We start from the raw sequence: 15076 nt of genomic DNA, 5'->3' as shown, positions 1-15076 counted from the left end.
CTTCGTGTGCGTTCTATTATTATGTAGCCAAGTTCTTCTGTTCTGTTTATTGCGCAGTTGCAATTCACCAATTGAGCTATACCTTGTGATGAAAATCAGATCGTTATTTCTATTGAACGCTCTCGCGTGTAGCATACCGTACATAACTGCCAATAAAACACGATTTGTCTTACTAATTGCTGAAGTTCCAACACCGTCGTTGTTCGGTGTATGAAAACCGAAAAACACACACACAAACATACAAAACATATTATGCGACACACCTGCAATAATGATCGATTAGTATGCGTGTGCACAATGTTTCCTAGTTCCCATACAGGAAGCCATTCTATTTCCACTCACATTCAACGGGGAAATCCCAAATCAGTCCATTGAAGCTTCCCCTACATCTCACTTACTACATTCAGCGTAACTGAAACGTCCGTCCTCCTAGGACTGTTTCTTCACCCTCTCGATGTACTTCGTTTGCGTAAGCGCGCTGGATCCTTCGGACGGGTCCATCATGCGCCTCCAGTCCGTGACGCCGACCACGAATCCTAGCTGACGCATCTTTTCCTGCGCTTTGCGCTCCTCGACATCGGCCCATCGTACTCGTTTCTTCTTCCCGCCGGACTTGGAGCCGTCCTGGCATTCGTCCTCCTGCTGCTCGTCGGCATTCCCGTCGTCCAGCTGCAGATAGTCCTCCAGTGTGGGTGGTCGCTTCAAGGGTTTGCTGGTACCATCCAGCCTCGCTAAACAAAACAAAGAGCAAAACATTCAAAGCAAAACAAAAGCGCACATTAATGAACTCGTTTACGCAAGGAACTAACGCAACCAATGCTAATATTTCGAGGACAGGAAAAAAAAACAATAGTACGCGTATCAAATTATTCGTTTAAAGGCAAACATCGATTAGCGTTAAATACAATAAATAGTAAACAATTAATACCAACCTAAATTCTGCTCACTGGCGTCGTGGTCCCATTTACTCGCGAACAAGTCACACTATATGCACGCGATATATTTACCAAGTAACAATTGTTAAGAAAAAATCGTATCATTAAGACGCAATACGATGTCCTAACTCATCCACATTAACTTACTATAAAAAAATGTCAAAATTGTGATAGTAATAATAATACACCTCTCACGAGAGAAGGTGAAAAAAGGCAAAATGCTACATCTACTGTTAAGCGCATCGTTAAAGATCAATCTTATCAATCAATATGCTATTCCCAGAGTTTGCTCACAAAATGGCAGCTCATTGTGGCATTCAGTAAACGAAATATTGTGACTTCATTGAATTGGCATTGGATAGCGCAATAGGGGGAAAATCAGAATCCTTCACATCTGTTGGTTCATCCCCTCCAACCATCAATCAATGCCGTCGAATTAATCAATATCTCACCTCAGCAGTACCATCCGCAAAGCTGTCGTTACTGTCGACGTGTGATGTACTGATCTACAAGCGTTTGAAAAGAAACGTAAACCGTTAAACGGAATTAAAACAATGGCATAATTCGCTTGTCACACAAACGTTCACAACAACATCATTTCAGAGGTTACGATCGAATTAAGCTACTGTTTTCCTACTTGTTCCAACAGGCCCTGGTCGTCTGCTCCGTACGGCTCCTCCTCATCGGCCCCGACTAGTTCCATATCGGCCACCATCGTGTCCGTTTCTTCCTGTAGCTCCGGTTCCAGCAGAGAGTTGAAATTTATTTGCACGTGATCGTCCGGAGCCATGGCCCAATTGTCGGCGTACGCTTGAATCTCCGCCTCCGTTCGATTGTGAATATTTTGCCGGGCACAATCTTCGACATCCGTTTGCATCGTGCACGTGTACACCTAAGAAATGGTACAACAGTGTTAAGAAACAGAGCGCAAAGCGATACAGAAACTCGTTCACCACCCAACCCAACGTGCAACAACAGCCTTACCTTAAAACCGTTGCTTCGCGCGTAATTGTGAAATTCACAGTAAGTTTCCAGCCGATGATTGCAACAATCGACAATCACAAAATCGAACAATCGCTCCGAAATCGTACGCTTGAATGCTTTCAGCAGATTCTGCACATACACATCCTCCATTTCCGCGTCAAACTCGTACAGCGATCTAGTAAGCTTTGTGATCCTTCCCGTCACGGGATCTTTCTCCTCCTCCTCTTTATCGACCAGAAAATAGTCGTCGAGGCTTAGCACCCGTGGAGATTGGCCAAACGATTGCTCCTTATTTTTAATCAGACGCGCTAGATGCGATTTCCCGCTTCCCGGTAGGCCACGTATCAGAAAGCATATTCGCAGTGGTCGCTGATAGCGCCCCGGTGGCAGTAGCAGATCCTCAATATCGATCATCTGTATTGGGGAAAGATTTTGCGAGGACAGTGATGACACTGGAGATTCGGGACGATCGTCCACGAGCTCTTGTTTGATGGGTGGTTTCACACATTCGTCATTGCTTTGATATGCAAAACCATCATCACCATCTGGCAAGCCGTCTTCATCTGAGCTCAAATCTTCCAAATGCATCTCCGGCTCCTGTTTACACACCATAGGGCTGGGCATTGGCTCAGATTGTGCTGGTTCTGGCTCCGGTTGGCCTGCTTTTGGCCCTGGTTGTTGTGACTGTTGTTGTGGTTGTTGCTGCTGATCCAGCTGTTGCTGCTGCTCCTGCTGCTGCTGCTGCTGCTGTTGTTGCAATTGCTTCAATTTTTGCTTGCGAATGGACGACGGACGCTTACCACGCTTTGTGCTAAGGCAGTTAGGCCTGTTATCGTTCATCAGAAGAAATTTGCTTGGATAGTTGGGATTGCTTTCCTCAGGATTGGGATTCAGATGCATTTGAGCCAATCGCTCCAAACCCGTCACTGATCGATCTTGCGCAGCAGACTGATTAGATAGCGGCCATTGTTGATTCTGCTGCAAAGGAGCAGTCGTCGGTGGTGCATTTGCCACGCGCGAATGGTTGTAATCAAAGCGTTGCGTATTAGTGCCGAATCCATTTTCGTTCGCTGAAAATTAAAATAAAAAGCGCTTTAGTTCATTATAGTTCATTGTCAAAAGATGAAGCAAAAGCAAACATACCTCCTCCCCGAGCGTTATTATTCATTCCACGGAATTCGTCCCGCCTACTGTTGTTGTTCAGTCTATTGTTGTTTGCAGTGTACTGGTTCACGCCACGATGTCCGTAGTCTATGACACGCCCTGTCGGCAATTGTTGACTAGCTACCGGTCTTGTATTCCTACAGTTGGAATAATCAAACACCTGCTGCGGTTGAAAGTAGTCATCGACAGGTTCGCTTTTTATCGGCGTCTTAACCGGTGGCAAGGGTTTGGGCATTGCAACGGGCACCCGGTTCACCTCGTCGGGCGGCGGCTCTAACAACATACCGGCGCGTAATTTGGACGTTTTCAACACTTGAATCGCTAGCAGCATCTTATTTTTACGCTCATCGAAGCTTTGCACATGTTCGTATCGATCGTAAATTTCCTGGTACTCTTCCTCCGTCATCCACTGCGGTTTTGGCACGGCCACAGGACGACCCAGTTCCGGATCGATCTCGTACTCTGGATGATTGGCTGCGAACGTTGGTGGCGGTCTATCGAAACGTGGTATTTTGGGCAACGGTGACCCATCGCCTGAATAACCATCGTTGAACGATCCGTTCTCAGACGTGGCGTCCGAATTTCTGCTAGACCGATCACGCTGTGGTCTACTGTTTCCAGGAGGAAGTAGCATAGGAGGCGGTCTGCTAAGATCAACGTCTACTAGTGGCGGAGGCACATACGGATTAAAACCCTGCGGCCTGTTACGAAAGCCGGCTGTGGGGCATTCCTCTGTCGTGCCACCACCACCAGACTGCATTGTCGATGGCGGTTGTTCCTTTGAACCGTTAAATCTAGACGCGTTTGGATGTGGTTCGTTTCGTTCAACCATACCATTAGCTGGCCGTTCGTTGGGCATTGAGGGCTCCAACGTAGCTGGGTTAGTGTTGCTTGTTAGCTGAGCTAAAGCGGCAACTAGAGGATTTGGCGCATTTGCTCCACTGGCACTGCCGCCTGCACCGTTTGCTGAAATTGTTTTTCCCACTAGTTGCAACAGAGCGTTCACATTTGGATCGTTCAGTAGCGTGCTGATCATGTTGTCCGGGCTAGGTTTGGTCTCCTTGGGCTTTGGCTCCTTGGACTCTTCCTCTTCGTTTGACAGATCAATCACATTTTCATCCAACTTTGCCTTTTTGGGTACCGGTTGAGGTGTCTCGTCGATCAGATCCAGACCGGGTATACCGCCATCGCGACCGGCCTTGCTAGGACTGCTGAACAAATTGTGTAGATGCATACTGTTGGCCGCATCGCTTCCAGCATGATGAGTATTTTCTTCAGCCATGCCACCAGTGCTTGCTGGCGTAGTATTGGAACTACAGTTAGTAGGTTCCTGTCCAGGTGGCCTTGGTGGTTGTGATGGCTGGGGGGGTTCCGAGGGAGGTTGCGGAGGTGGTTGTGCAGGTTGCGGTGGTGGTGGGGGTGGTTTCTGTAGCGAGATTGACAAAGCCGAGCTATGGGGAGGCTGGGACGCGGCACTATGCGCCCTCTTTCTCCGTCGCAGTTGTTCGCGATGATCAAGCAACTTCTTACGCTGCTCTTCATACTTTTGCTCGTACTCGCGATACGCTGCCTTGTCTGGGTGATTAATATTCGTCCTTTTCCACGTTTCAAACTCTTGCTCCCATTTGCGAAACTGCTCATCGAAGGCGATCTCTTCGGGACTTTTCTCTTCCGGAGGCGGTGGTTTCTCGGTAACTATGACGAGTGGACAAAAAGAAAGAAAAATGTTAATGCAAGGTATGGGGGGCAAAATAAACGTTCGGTGCATTACTTCTGCCCATCCGCAATTCATCCGGATGTGGTTCCGAGGGCGGTGGGGGAGCAACCATGCTCATAGAACCAAAGGCTGGTCCTACCGGCAGCGGAGCCGCTACGTAAGGGTTAGCTAACACGTTCGGCACACTTTGCGGCATCGGAGCGGCCACAGGCGGCAACGCATTGCCCGTTTGCTGTGCGTATTTTTCGCCGTACATTGCATACCACTGGGCGTACTGCTGCTGGTACTGCTGCCATTGCCATTGATTGTACTGATCGGTATTGACCGCTCCGTAGCCCGGTAGCGGCACAGCTGGGGGCATTGTATGGGTCGTGGGCAACGGCGGTGGATACTGCGGATTCATGGCCGGCGGTGGCATTGCCGACCAATTGTTTTGCCAAGACATGATGCTTTTTTGTGTGTTCCTTCCAGAATTTACATGACCCTATGACTGCCCGGAAGACACCACCACTGCGCTTCACTGGATAACGAATAAAGTGGAACGGTTACTGTAGCACGCGAGTATTTTTCACTAACTTTACAAGGAACAGCGTTTTTTCTCAAACAACGGGGCATAACACGATTCTTTATGAAAAAGTTATCTTCATTTTGTCCACTTTGTTTTGAGGCAAATTTTCATTCTAAACCAGCTTTTGACAACTCACTGACATTTGACCGCTTGCCTACCGTGCTGCCAGCCAACATCATCACATTGCTTTTCCAGTGAAGGGAAGGGGAAGGGGAGGGCACATACACATGTCATCGAAATAGAAAAATAATAATATCGAAACCGGGATTGTTATTTTCCGTTTTTTAAATATGTATGTACATAACCTTGTTGCCGTTCAACTTTCGCTGCACTATCGACGCCGCCGACCGCGAACCTGCGTCCATCCAGGATCGATAGCCTCCTCCTCAATAAACTTTGTGCTGGAACCGCATGTACTTGGGTTCACCTGCTCCGAGCCTACATCCATGGCCGATGCCGGTTCCACGTCCATGTCCTCTGGATCGTTTGTGTCTTCCTCACTTTCGCTACCGCTGTCGTCTATTGGCTGATACTTAATTTTTGCTCCACTCACTATCCACATTTCGCATGGGACCATCGTGTGTAGTTCGGCCTTCACTTCTTCCTCCTTGCCTTCCTTCAACATTCTCAAGTACTTTATCAACACTGCGCTAACCTCTGCAAAATCGAAACGAATGTCAATCGTCAGTCGAATGCTTTGACTCCTAAATCCTAAATTACATACCTTGAGTGGATTCGTCTTCACAAATAGTCTCGAATTCCTGATCCATTATCTCTTCCAACACCTCGCGCAGATCGATGGCGTCAACATTCTTGTTCTCAGTGCAGTACGATGTTACGTAGTCGATTAGCTCTATTGCAGTCTGTAAGGAATAGTACAAATTAGTCGTAAAATCTTCCGGAACATTTGTTTTACATTCATCCACTTACATTTAGTCCTAGCGGGCCTCCCATGCCATGCTCCACCGCGAGCCGCAGTGCTGTCCAGCGATTCAGCACGTTTTCTACCACCACGCGAAACGCTTGCTGCAACGCTTGTTGACTCGCCATTGTTCGGTGTTCAAACTTTGGGCTTATTTTATTTCACACTATTTTCTACTGTTTTATTAGCTAAATGAGGCCAATTTGCTTTTTATCTAAATCATCGTAAACACACAATTGTGGCGAGCCCGGACCAATCAGGTGATGTCATTACACTTGACAACCCGATGCAATCACAAACACACTTGACGTGACTTTTGTGGACTTCATTTGCCGCAGGATTATCCTTTATTTTAATTTTATCACATCTTTTAACTTACGCCTTTAAAATCACATCATCAAATTGATCATTTTTGTACAGATTTTGTTGTGAGGAATAGGCGAACAGTTTTAAACCATTTTTATCCAGCAATACCTATTCGTACTGTTGTGCTACCTTCTCCAATCTGGTTTTAGCTGTTCCAGTAATTGTCATCATATTCGCGCGCGAATCGAAACGAGCCAAGTACGGGCCGGTCGAACATAACTTTGAATAATCGCATTGCATGATGGAATATAGTGATTTTGAGTCGGAAAACACCGATTTGCTTCGCAATGGAACAAGCAATGCTGACGTCGACGCTGAATTCGAAGACGACGAAGAAGAGATACAAATGTCCTCGCAAGAGGTAAACAATGGGAAGGGGCTAACACAAGCGTTTGTTTACTCTGTTGCTAAATAGCATACCCCGCTAATGCTGTCTAATTATTGAATTTCAGGTCCTGGAAGCTCTTCAACGAGCTTGGATAAATGAAAAGTTTGCCCCCGACCTGCTGCCTTATGAAGACGCTCTGGTGGAAATGGTCATGATACAGCTTGTGCACATGGAGGAAAATCTGGCCACGGCAAACAAGAACGATCTGCTCTACATCGTACACCGGATGGAGGTGGAAAGGATTAGGTTCATAGTGGCAAGCTATCTGCGTTGCAGACTGCAGAAGCTAGAAACATACGCGCCACACATTATCGAAGTGGAGTCTGGTAGGCCACGCAACTCTAAACGCCTGTCGGCTGCTGAGCATAAGTTTGCCGTAGATTTTCACGAGAGCGTTGAAAACCATTTCAACGAGCTAGTCACTCGCCACATGCCACAAAACCACCAAGACGATGAACGGGCGCGCCGGGTGATTCCCAACCTGGATACGCACGTGTTTGCCCGAGCCAGGCAGGATGTCGGAGAATATTCATTGGCCGGTGGTGAGCTTTCCGTCAACATACGGGCCGGAGCGGTGCATCTGTTCAGGTATTGCGATATTGAACCATTAATAATAGAGGGTCAGCTGGAATTAATTTAGCATGCGCCACGGAACACGACCCAGCATGCCTTTCAGCGTATGTAGGCCAAAGGGAGTCGGAGGATTGTTTGTATTGTACAATATGGTTGCTATGGCAATGTTAGGGTAGTTGCGTCGTAACAAAAATATTTTTTCTACCTTCGTGTCGGAGTAAACAGTGGCCAAAGTGATACAAATTATTTGTGAGGAAAAGTCGTGTCGATCAGGAATGAAAATAAAATAAGTAATTGTCAGCAAAGCACAAAGCGCGGCGCAAATAATACAACCCAGTGCTCGATATATACAGTATGTCATACAAATGGCATCACAATTTTCCGAAAATCGCAAGGGAAGCCGGATTTACTATTCGTGAGCTGTCGGTAGGACATTGCATCGATTGGCGGTTCATAGGTACGCTTGTCCGTCGCGGTTGTCCCTGGCTCGTCCTTTCTCTCGACACTAACTCGTACTGATTTCATCCATTCACAGCATCCATCGATCCCTATGGCATTGTGAGTGACAAAGATTACGAAAAACTGGACGAATTCATTCCACACATATCCGAAGTCCCTATTGGAAACGTGTTAAGCAACCGAATTCTCGATCCAGCGATTGGGAAGTACTTTGTTCTTGCTCAATTTAGCATACAGTATCTGTTGTTTTGCAAACAGTTTCTGGACGAAACAGTGTTGGAAATTAGAAACACCATACAAACATTGCAGGATGAAAATGCGCGACTCGAAAAAATGAACAAGAAGCGTAGCGAAGAGGTGACCCAGCTCCAGAGAAAGCTACAACGTGCCGAAACCATGGAACATCATCAGCACGCGCAGCAAATTTATCCATGCACAAAGTGTACGAAAAATTTCATCAGCTCAGAACTGTTGAATGCGCACATGGTACGGAAGCATGCCAGCAATGTTCCGCGAACGGCAGAGCCTACATTCGAGCGTAAACCCGCTACTACCGATACCAACTTGATAAACACCATAAAACTCGAACTGGAAGTGAAACAACTGAAGGAGCGGCTAAATGCCACCGAGAAGGACCTTCACCTCCATCGCAGCAAGCACCATCGCTGTCGGGTTTGCTCGGAAGATAGCAGCAGTGCGACCGACAGACCACCGGCCAAAGTACTCCACAGTGTGGCAATACAAAGCAACCTGACGGATGATAAAGATTCAAACGACGAGAAGGTGGCCCAAACTCAGACAGAAACCATGCCACAGTCGGAAGAATCGGCTACTGATGAGCAACGAAAGGAACGAGCGCCAGCCGGTGACTTTATATCGAAATCCGATCTTGAATCGTTTTTGGACGAGCAAAGGCGTCTTTTCGAAAGTTGGAAAACGGGGGAAAGACAAACGCTTAACCAGGAAATTGAAACCGTGAAAAGAAATCTGGTGGATGTCATTCAAACGATCGAAAAGTCCGAACGAAATACTCCCACACCGGTGGTGGTAGACGAGAGTGGCGGTATCTGGAAGGAACGGTATCATGAGTTGGAAAAGATATACGAAACCAGTCAAAGGCAGGCCCAGGAAGCGATCGTGTCGTTCGAGAAGGTTTACACACAAAAAGTGGAGCAGCTGGAAAAACTGCTCCGGGAAGCACGTGCCATAGAGCGTAAAGAAATTCAAAATGATAGCAGCACCGGACACACAGACCTTGGCACGCCACATAGCTTGACTCATTTAAAAACAGTCACTCTTCCAACGGTTGTCATAGAAAGTGTATCCGTAGCCGAGGATCCTGTGCAGCAGAAGGAAGACTACGTTAAACATAACACGCAAACGATCTCTTCCGAGTCCGAACAAGCGGAAAGTGATGAAGAACTTGAAGACACCAACGTTGAAACTCTCAAGACACACCACCAGCTGGTCGTGAAAAGTTCACCCTTGGTAGCAACATCGCAAAAACCATCGCAAGTCACAGAAGCCAAGCCGCAAGCGCAATCTTCCAGCCAAGCTTTACTCATTTCGCCCAAAAAACAAATTTTGAGCCAGTTTCGAGCACGCTTGAAAGCGATCGGAGTTGATCCGAGATCGAAGCAACTGTTTGGCGAGAATTTAAATGCCGCTTGCAAAGCTTTAGCGGACCGGCGGGATGTGCAAAAGCAAAAGCACGGTCACTTTTTCGTCACCCGTAACCAACTGCTTTCCAGGGTTGAGCAATTGGCACGTGCTAAAATTGGAGACGGTTCTCAGACGAAGGAATCGGGCCAAATGAAAACGACGGCACATGATAAACCCATCGTCATGGGCAGAGAGAAACATTTCCCTTCCGCTAGGGGGCCCGTGATCAAACCTCGCCTGAAAACATCTTCTGCGATGGAGTTACTTCCTTCGAAGCAAAAGCTACATCTTCCGGACACTGGGGCAGTACAACATCATGCCGATATGAACGTGTTCAAAAGCAAAGCGATCTTTACGGGCGGATCCAGCGCGCCACCGTACAGACCGACCATAAGGCTTACCGATGACGACATTATTACGGTACATGCAGATGTGACGGCTATGTCCGGACAGGAAGAGTTAACCATCACGCCGAACCCTTCGAAGCGCGCCTCCATTTCCAGCTACGATCAGCAGGTTGAACGTTTGCTACACACACCCATTAAAACGATACAACCGGCAGCAAAGACGCCCGACCGCGTGCAAGAATCAACGGTGGAGGAAACCATCCCTTCCAGCAACAATGAAACAATTGACAGTGTTTCAACACTCAAACCGATCCCCAAGAAACGTGTGTTATTTAATTTGGACAAGGAAGATTATACCAGAACCGTTGGCACATCCGTAGTAAGTGCAGGACATCCCGGGCCCGCAGCAGAGGAATATGCACGATCACATCAAAAACCTACTGCACATTCGGTATCGAAGGTGGACGACGAATCCGATTGGAACATTAGCAGCTTCGATGAAGACAAATAATAGCACACAAAGGTACGCAATAAAACGTTTTTTGCATGTTGTTTATAATTTTCTATTCTCTCGTTTGCATCTCGTTCGATTGTTACCGTCCGCTTGGAAATTACTTTCCTCAGTACATCTTTCTTCCAACTTGATATCACGTGGTTTCAGTAGCTTTCACTTCCGCTCTGTTTCTTACGCCTTCTCGTCCGAGGCCTGGGTGGCACCCGACGCAACCGACTGGCCATCGTCGACTGGTGCATCCTGGCACGATAGCGACGGGAACTTCTGGTACAGGGCAGCACGGTACTTCGGATGGCTGATGCCGTACACGATCGGGTTGTAGACGGCGTTGGCCTTGGCGAACAGCGAGCCCCAGATGGTGGCCAGCGGGCTGATCGGGGCAGCCTTGAAGATTCCGGTGAAGTTGATGACCAGATACGGCGTCCAGGCCATGAACCAGAGCGAGATGGTGACCAGGGCGACCTTGGCCAGCTTCATCTCGGTGCTGGTGTTCTGGGCTTCCTGCGTACGCAGCGAGGCGACGTTCATCTTCTTGGCCTGCTCGCGCATGTTCTTCTCGTGAGCGGACACAGCCTTCAGGATGAAGGTGTACGAGTAGATGATGGTCAGCAGCGGCAGCCAGTACACGAAGATGGCGTAGATGATGATGTACGAGCGGCTCAGCCACGTCTGGGTCAGGTAGTCGGTTCCACAGGCGGTCATGTTGCCCTCCGGCACGTATCGGTTCCATCCGAACAGCGGGGCCAGAGTCCAGAACAGCGCGAACACCCACACGCCCAGAATGCGCAGCAGGGCACCGTTGTTGGTCATCGGCTTGCCCGCGAGACCCTTCACGATGACGTTGTAACGGTCAAAGGCAATCATCGTCATGGTCCAGATCGAGGCACAGCCGAACAGCGATCCCAGCATGGCGTACAGCTCGCACGCGAACGGCCCAAAGGTCCAGGTCTCGTGCCAGCAGTTGATCACCATCGGCGGGCCCATCGTGAACATCATGAAGAAATCGGAGAAGGCCAGATTGACCACCAGCAAGTTGGAGGGGGTTCGGAGTGACTTGGTGTTGGTGAAGATGTACATCACACAACCGTTACCGGTCATCGAGATCATTCCGAGCATGAAGATGGCAAAACCAAGGATCGAGTGCCACAGCGGGTTCATGGGCGGGAACTGATTCCAGTGGGGATGCACCATGTGGAGCATCTCTGGTGGGACCTTGTCCACCACCGACATGTTGCCACCGCTCTGCGTCCAGGCATCGAAGTGAGGTTCCACAAACGCAGCCATGTCTGGAAAGATTAAAACTTCGGTTTTTAGCATCACTATGCCCAATTTTGATACCTTTTTGGATGCTTGTGGAATGATTTGTACCTCAAATGCGCAAATACTAAAAATTGAATCCTTCTATCTGCGACACAGTTCACTGAAGAAAATCGATCGAAATCGAACTACTTCAATATTTCCTACTTTCCTCACACAAACTTAACTGCTCTGCGCCAAAACATTGACTACGCCCATTGTTCAGTTATTGTAGGTTTATATAGAAGAAAGCTGCTTCCCCACGAGTGTCCGAAATTCTAATTGAATTACCCCTTTACCGCTTACAAATTGACTTAAGGCGCTGTGGCGCAAAGGAACGCAAACGCCATCCCATCGGAATGGGTAAGAAGTTGACCCACTTCGTATCGGAAACAAGGTATCGATAATGAGTAAACTCTTCCATCATTGGTTGGTTGGATGGGGACAGGTGACCTTGGCATTGAAATGGAATTTTTCCACATGTTGCTTACCATCGCCCCGATATTGGAATCAAATCTTTAATCCTAGCAAACAGAGATCGATCCATCGATCGCTAAGCTGATTGATCCCAACGCTCTTGGTGTCTGAATGCAATGAGATGAGAAGGAATTTTTCTCATGGCTTACTTGATTTCTAGCATTTCTACATTCTTATTTGCAGGCTATAAATTAGTATAAAACATCGTCCATTTCTTTAAACGATGTTTAACTTATTGCCTTTCCAAAGAATAAGTTGAATGTGTTTTAAGTGTCTAAGTTAATTCTAAGCAATGTAATTTACTACCAATGTCAACATAGAAGTTACGTACACATTTGTCTTTTAGCACTTTTGTAACATTATTTTACTTTGTGACTTTTCTAACTATTTATACACAAGTCACGTTGCCAGTCCAAAGAAGCCGGTTCCGAACGATGCAATTCTTTTACGTTAAGTTCTGTTTTCTTTTGCTTGATGCTTGAAACGATGGTAAACCCTTTAACATAATTCAATTACTAATTGCATCGCGTACAGAAGGAACTGCATTCTGGGGACCAGTATAAATAGTTGACCAAGTGCATAGAAATGCTCGAGTTGGTGCAGGGAATTCCAGAGGGAAACATTCTTTTAGCTGTGTAGCTGAAGTAGTTCGTGTAACAACGATTTTCTTCAGCTTAAATATATTGTTTAAAGCTAAACCAAAACAACATCTACCGTTTTCCCAATGTAAGTATTACTAACATTCAGCGTCAATAATTATTCTAACCGAACCTTGATTGTTCCGGTGAATGTTTCTTCCAATATATTGCAACGATTATACAGATTAGCAATGGCTGCGTTTGTGGAACCTCACTTCGATGCCTGGACGCAGAGCGGTGGCAACATGTCGGTGGTGGATAAGGTCCCACCAGAGATGCTCCACATGGTGCATCCCCACTGGAACCAGTTCCCGCCCATGAACCCGCTGTGGCACTCGATCCTAGGTTTTGCCATCTTCATGCTCGGAATGATCTCGATGACCGGTAACGGTTGTGTGATGTACATCTTCACCAACACCAAGTCACTCCGAACCCCCTCCAACTTGCTGGTGGTCAATCTGGCCTTCTCCGATTTCTTCATGATGTTCACGATGGGCCCGCCGATGGTGATCAACTGCTGGCACGAGACCTGGACCTTTGGGCCTTTCGCGTGCGAGCTGTACGCCATGCTGGGATCGCTGTTCGGCTGTGCCTCGATCTGGACCATGACGATGATTGCCTTTGACCGTTACAACGTCATCGTGAAGGGTCTCGCGGGCAAGCCGATGACCAACAACGGTGCCCTGCTGCGCATTCTGGGCGTGTGGGTGTTCGCGCTGTTCTGGACTCTGGCCCCGCTGTTCGGATGGAACCGATACGTGCCGGAGGGCAACATGACCGCCTGCGGAACCGACTACCTGACCCAGACGTGGCTGAGCCGCTCGTACATCATCATCTACGCCATCTTCGTGTACTGGCTGCCGCTGCTGACCATCATCTACTCGTACACCTTCATCCTGAAGGCTGTGTCCGCTCACGAGAAGAACATGCGCGAGCAGGCCAAGAAGATGAACGTCGCCTCGCTGCGTACGCAGGAAGCCCAGAACACTAGCACCGAGATGAAGCTGGCCAAGGTCGCCCTGGTCACCATCTCGCTCTGGTTCATGGCCTGGACGCCGTATCTGGTCATCAACTTCACCGGAATCTTCAAGGCTGCCCCGATCAGCCCGCTGGCCACCATCTGGGGCTCGCTGTTCGCCAAGGCCAACGCCGTCTACAACCCGATCGTGTACGGCATCAGCCATCCGAAGTATCGCGCTGCCCTGTACCAGAAGTTCCCGTCGCTATCGTGCCAGGATGCACCAGTCGACGATGGCCAGTCGGTTGCGTCGGGTGCCACCCAGGCCTCGGACGAGAAAGCTTAGATCCTGACGAGTTTGTAATAATATGCAATAAAGAAGCAAAGCAAGCAAGGCAATGAAATGCACATCAAAGCGCCTGCAATTTATTCAAACTGCACATCCAATTTATCCTCCTGCGGTTTAGTGAAATCGTTATTGCGGCGATGATTAGCATTCCGCCGGCCACGGTAGCTCCAGAACGTTACCACATCATCCGTTCGCTGCAGACTGTACTGCGGATCCTGCCCAGTTTCTTTTGCCATATAATAATTCTTCCGTTTTCTCAGCTGTTTCCGCTCCTCCTCCTGCCGGTGGATGGTTTCCAGTTGTTCGTTCGCATTTTTCGTCAAAATTCGCGACAACTTTTCCTTGTACACCTCCCTCAGCTGATCCCGCCGCAGGACTGGAACGGAAACGAAGCACAACCTTTGACTCAATTCGGCGCACTTAGTAAGGGTCTCAACTTGTGACGTTCCCAATACCTGGTTTGGTGTAATTGTTGAAAGGCACAAAATTGTTATCATACTCCGTACAGAAAGGATCCTCATTACTGTCCTCCACGAGCCCAGCCGCCTGTTCTGCACTAAATTTGAATGGAAACTGCGTTGAAGCACAGTTTTTCCGGCCCGTCTGAATATTGCCTGCAAACGCCATGGTACATCGCCCAGCGCACTATCCAAACAACGGTTACCACCAACGGGTTGCTATGATGGTATGAGCGGTACAAAATATCGTCTGTCACTAATCGCACTACCGGCTTTTGCGCAGACGTGCGTGCAATGAATT

At 48.0% G+C, this 15076-nt stretch overlaps 7 protein-coding genes across 9 annotated transcripts; 3 read left to right on the top strand and 4 right to left on the bottom strand.

Annotated features, from left to right (window-relative positions):
* Positions 1-11: 11 nt before the first annotated feature.
* LOC120948935 (YLP motif-containing protein 1-like) lies at positions 12-5552 on the bottom strand. Of its 3 annotated transcripts, XR_005751003.2 has the most exons (8): positions 4855-5552; positions 3063-4778; positions 1920-2989; positions 1573-1827; positions 1388-1441; positions 933-984; positions 343-731; positions 12-263 (listed from the first exon to the last, which is right to left on the bottom strand). XR_005751003.2 is itself a non-coding variant. In XM_040365813.2 (7 exons), exons 1-7 carry the CDS (start codon positions 5243-5245, stop codon positions 430-432), a joined length of 3840 nt encoding a protein of 1279 aa, XP_040221747.2. In that variant the 5' UTR covers positions 5246-5552; the 3' UTR covers positions 12-429. The 3 variants fall into 3 exon arrangements, 2 of the variants coding, with proteins under 2 accessions (XP_040221747.2, XP_040221748.2); XM_040365813.2 differs by having other exon boundaries at positions 12-731; XM_040365814.2 differs by lacking the exons at positions 12-263; positions 933-984 and having other exon boundaries at positions 595-731.
* Positions 5553-5635: 83 nt separating this feature from the next.
* LOC120948948 (uncharacterized) lies at positions 5636-6568 on the bottom strand. The gene is made up of 3 exons (XM_040365828.2): positions 6299-6568; positions 6093-6231; positions 5636-6025 (listed from the first exon to the last, which is right to left on the bottom strand). Exons 1-3 carry the CDS (start codon positions 6416-6418, stop codon positions 5700-5702), a joined length of 585 nt encoding a protein of 194 aa, XP_040221762.1. The 5' UTR covers positions 6419-6568; the 3' UTR covers positions 5636-5699.
* A 167-nt stretch (positions 6569-6735) lies between these two features.
* On the top strand, positions 6736-7949 carry LOC120948947 (DNA replication complex GINS protein SLD5). Its single transcript, XM_040365827.2, has 2 exons — positions 6736-7017; positions 7109-7949. The coding sequence occupies exons 1-2, from the start codon at positions 6895-6897 to the stop codon at positions 7682-7684; spliced, it is 699 nt and encodes a 232-aa protein (XP_040221761.2). The 5' UTR covers positions 6736-6894; the 3' UTR covers positions 7685-7949.
* Positions 7950-7971: 22 nt separating this feature from the next.
* On the top strand, positions 7972-10596 carry LOC120948937 (cilium assembly protein DZIP1L). Its single transcript, XM_040365816.2, has 2 exons — positions 7972-8074; positions 8153-10596. Exons 1-2 carry the CDS (start codon positions 7972-7974, stop codon positions 10594-10596), a joined length of 2547 nt encoding a protein of 848 aa, XP_040221750.2.
* A 48-nt stretch (positions 10597-10644) lies between these two features.
* On the bottom strand, positions 10645-12109 carry LOC120948945 (opsin-1-like). The gene is made up of 2 exons (XM_040365825.2): positions 11968-12109; positions 10645-11885 (listed from the first exon to the last, which is right to left on the bottom strand). The coding sequence occupies exon 2, from the start codon at positions 11881-11883 to the stop codon at positions 10771-10773; it is 1113 nt and encodes a 370-aa protein (XP_040221759.1). The 5' UTR covers positions 11884-11885; positions 11968-12109; the 3' UTR covers positions 10645-10770.
* An 845-nt stretch (positions 12110-12954) lies between these two features.
* Positions 12955-14397, top strand: LOC120948944 (opsin-1-like). Its single transcript, XM_040365824.2, has 2 exons — positions 12955-13098; positions 13195-14397. Exon 2 carries the CDS (start codon positions 13202-13204, stop codon positions 14312-14314), a length of 1113 nt encoding a protein of 370 aa, XP_040221758.1. The 5' UTR covers positions 12955-13098; positions 13195-13201; the 3' UTR covers positions 14315-14397.
* On the bottom strand, positions 14395-15062 carry LOC120948950 (uncharacterized). The gene is made up of 2 exons (XM_040365831.2): positions 14773-15062; positions 14395-14693 (listed from the first exon to the last, which is right to left on the bottom strand). Exons 1-2 carry the CDS (start codon positions 14942-14944, stop codon positions 14395-14397), a joined length of 471 nt encoding a protein of 156 aa, XP_040221765.2. The 5' UTR covers positions 14945-15062.
* Positions 15063-15076: the final 14 nt, after the last annotated feature.

The sequence above is a fragment of the Anopheles coluzzii genome, chromosome 2 (genome assembly GCF_943734685.1).
Source record: "Anopheles coluzzii chromosome 2, AcolN3, whole genome shotgun sequence".
In the NCBI taxonomy this organism is placed as follows: Eukaryota; Metazoa; Arthropoda; class Insecta; order Diptera; family Culicidae; genus Anopheles; species Anopheles coluzzii.
This window is presented reverse-complemented; position numbering and strand designations above follow the sequence as displayed.

Excerpts from the sequence above, each read along its gene's own strand:
- LOC120948935 (XM_040365813.2), bottom strand. The coding sequence starts at position 5,245 with ATGTCTTGGCAAAACAATTGGTCGGCAATGCCACCGCCGGCCATGAAT. Across the intron at positions 4,779-4,854 it reads TGAATTGCGGATGGGCAGAA|TTACCGAGAAACCACCGCCT; the intron begins GTAATGCACCGA and ends CACTCGTCATAG. Across the intron at positions 1,828-1,919 it reads CGCGAAGCAACGGTTTTAAG|GTGTACACGTGCACGATGCA; the intron begins GTAAGGCTGTTG and ends ACCATTTCTTAG.
- LOC120948948 (XM_040365828.2), bottom strand. The coding sequence starts at position 6,418 with ATGGCGAGTCAACAAGCGTTGCAGCAAGCGTTTCGCGTGGTGGTAGAA. Across the intron at positions 6,232-6,298 it reads GAGGCCCGCTAGGACTAAAT|ACTGCAATAGAGCTAATCGA; the intron begins GTAAGTGGATGA and ends TATTCCTTACAG. Across the intron at positions 6,026-6,092 it reads TGAAGACGAATCCACTCAAG|AGGTTAGCGCAGTGTTGATA; the intron begins GTATGTAATTTA and ends TCGATTTTGCAG.
- LOC120948947 (XM_040365827.2), top strand. The coding sequence starts at position 6,895 with ATGATGGAATATAGTGATTTTGAGTCGGAAAACACCGATTTGCTTCGC. Across the intron at positions 7,018-7,108 it reads TACAAATGTCCTCGCAAGAG|GTCCTGGAAGCTCTTCAACG; the intron begins GTAAACAATGGG and ends ATTGAATTTCAG.
- LOC120948937 (XM_040365816.2), top strand. The coding sequence starts at position 7,972 with ATGTCATACAAATGGCATCACAATTTTCCGAAAATCGCAAGGGAAGCC. Across the intron at positions 8,075-8,152 it reads CATCGATTGGCGGTTCATAG|CATCCATCGATCCCTATGGC; the intron begins GTACGCTTGTCC and ends ATCCATTCACAG.
- LOC120948945 (XM_040365825.2), bottom strand. The coding sequence starts at position 11,883 with ATGGCTGCGTTTGTGGAACCTCACTTCGATGCCTGGACGCAGAGCGGT.
- LOC120948944 (XM_040365824.2), top strand. The coding sequence starts at position 13,202 with ATGGCTGCGTTTGTGGAACCTCACTTCGATGCCTGGACGCAGAGCGGT.
- LOC120948950 (XM_040365831.2), bottom strand. The coding sequence starts at position 14,944 with ATGGCGTTTGCAGGCAATATTCAGACGGGCCGGAAAAACTGTGCTTCA. Across the intron at positions 14,694-14,772 it reads CAACAATTACACCAAACCAG|TCCTGCGGCGGGATCAGCTG; the intron begins GTATTGGGAACG and ends TTTCCGTTCCAG.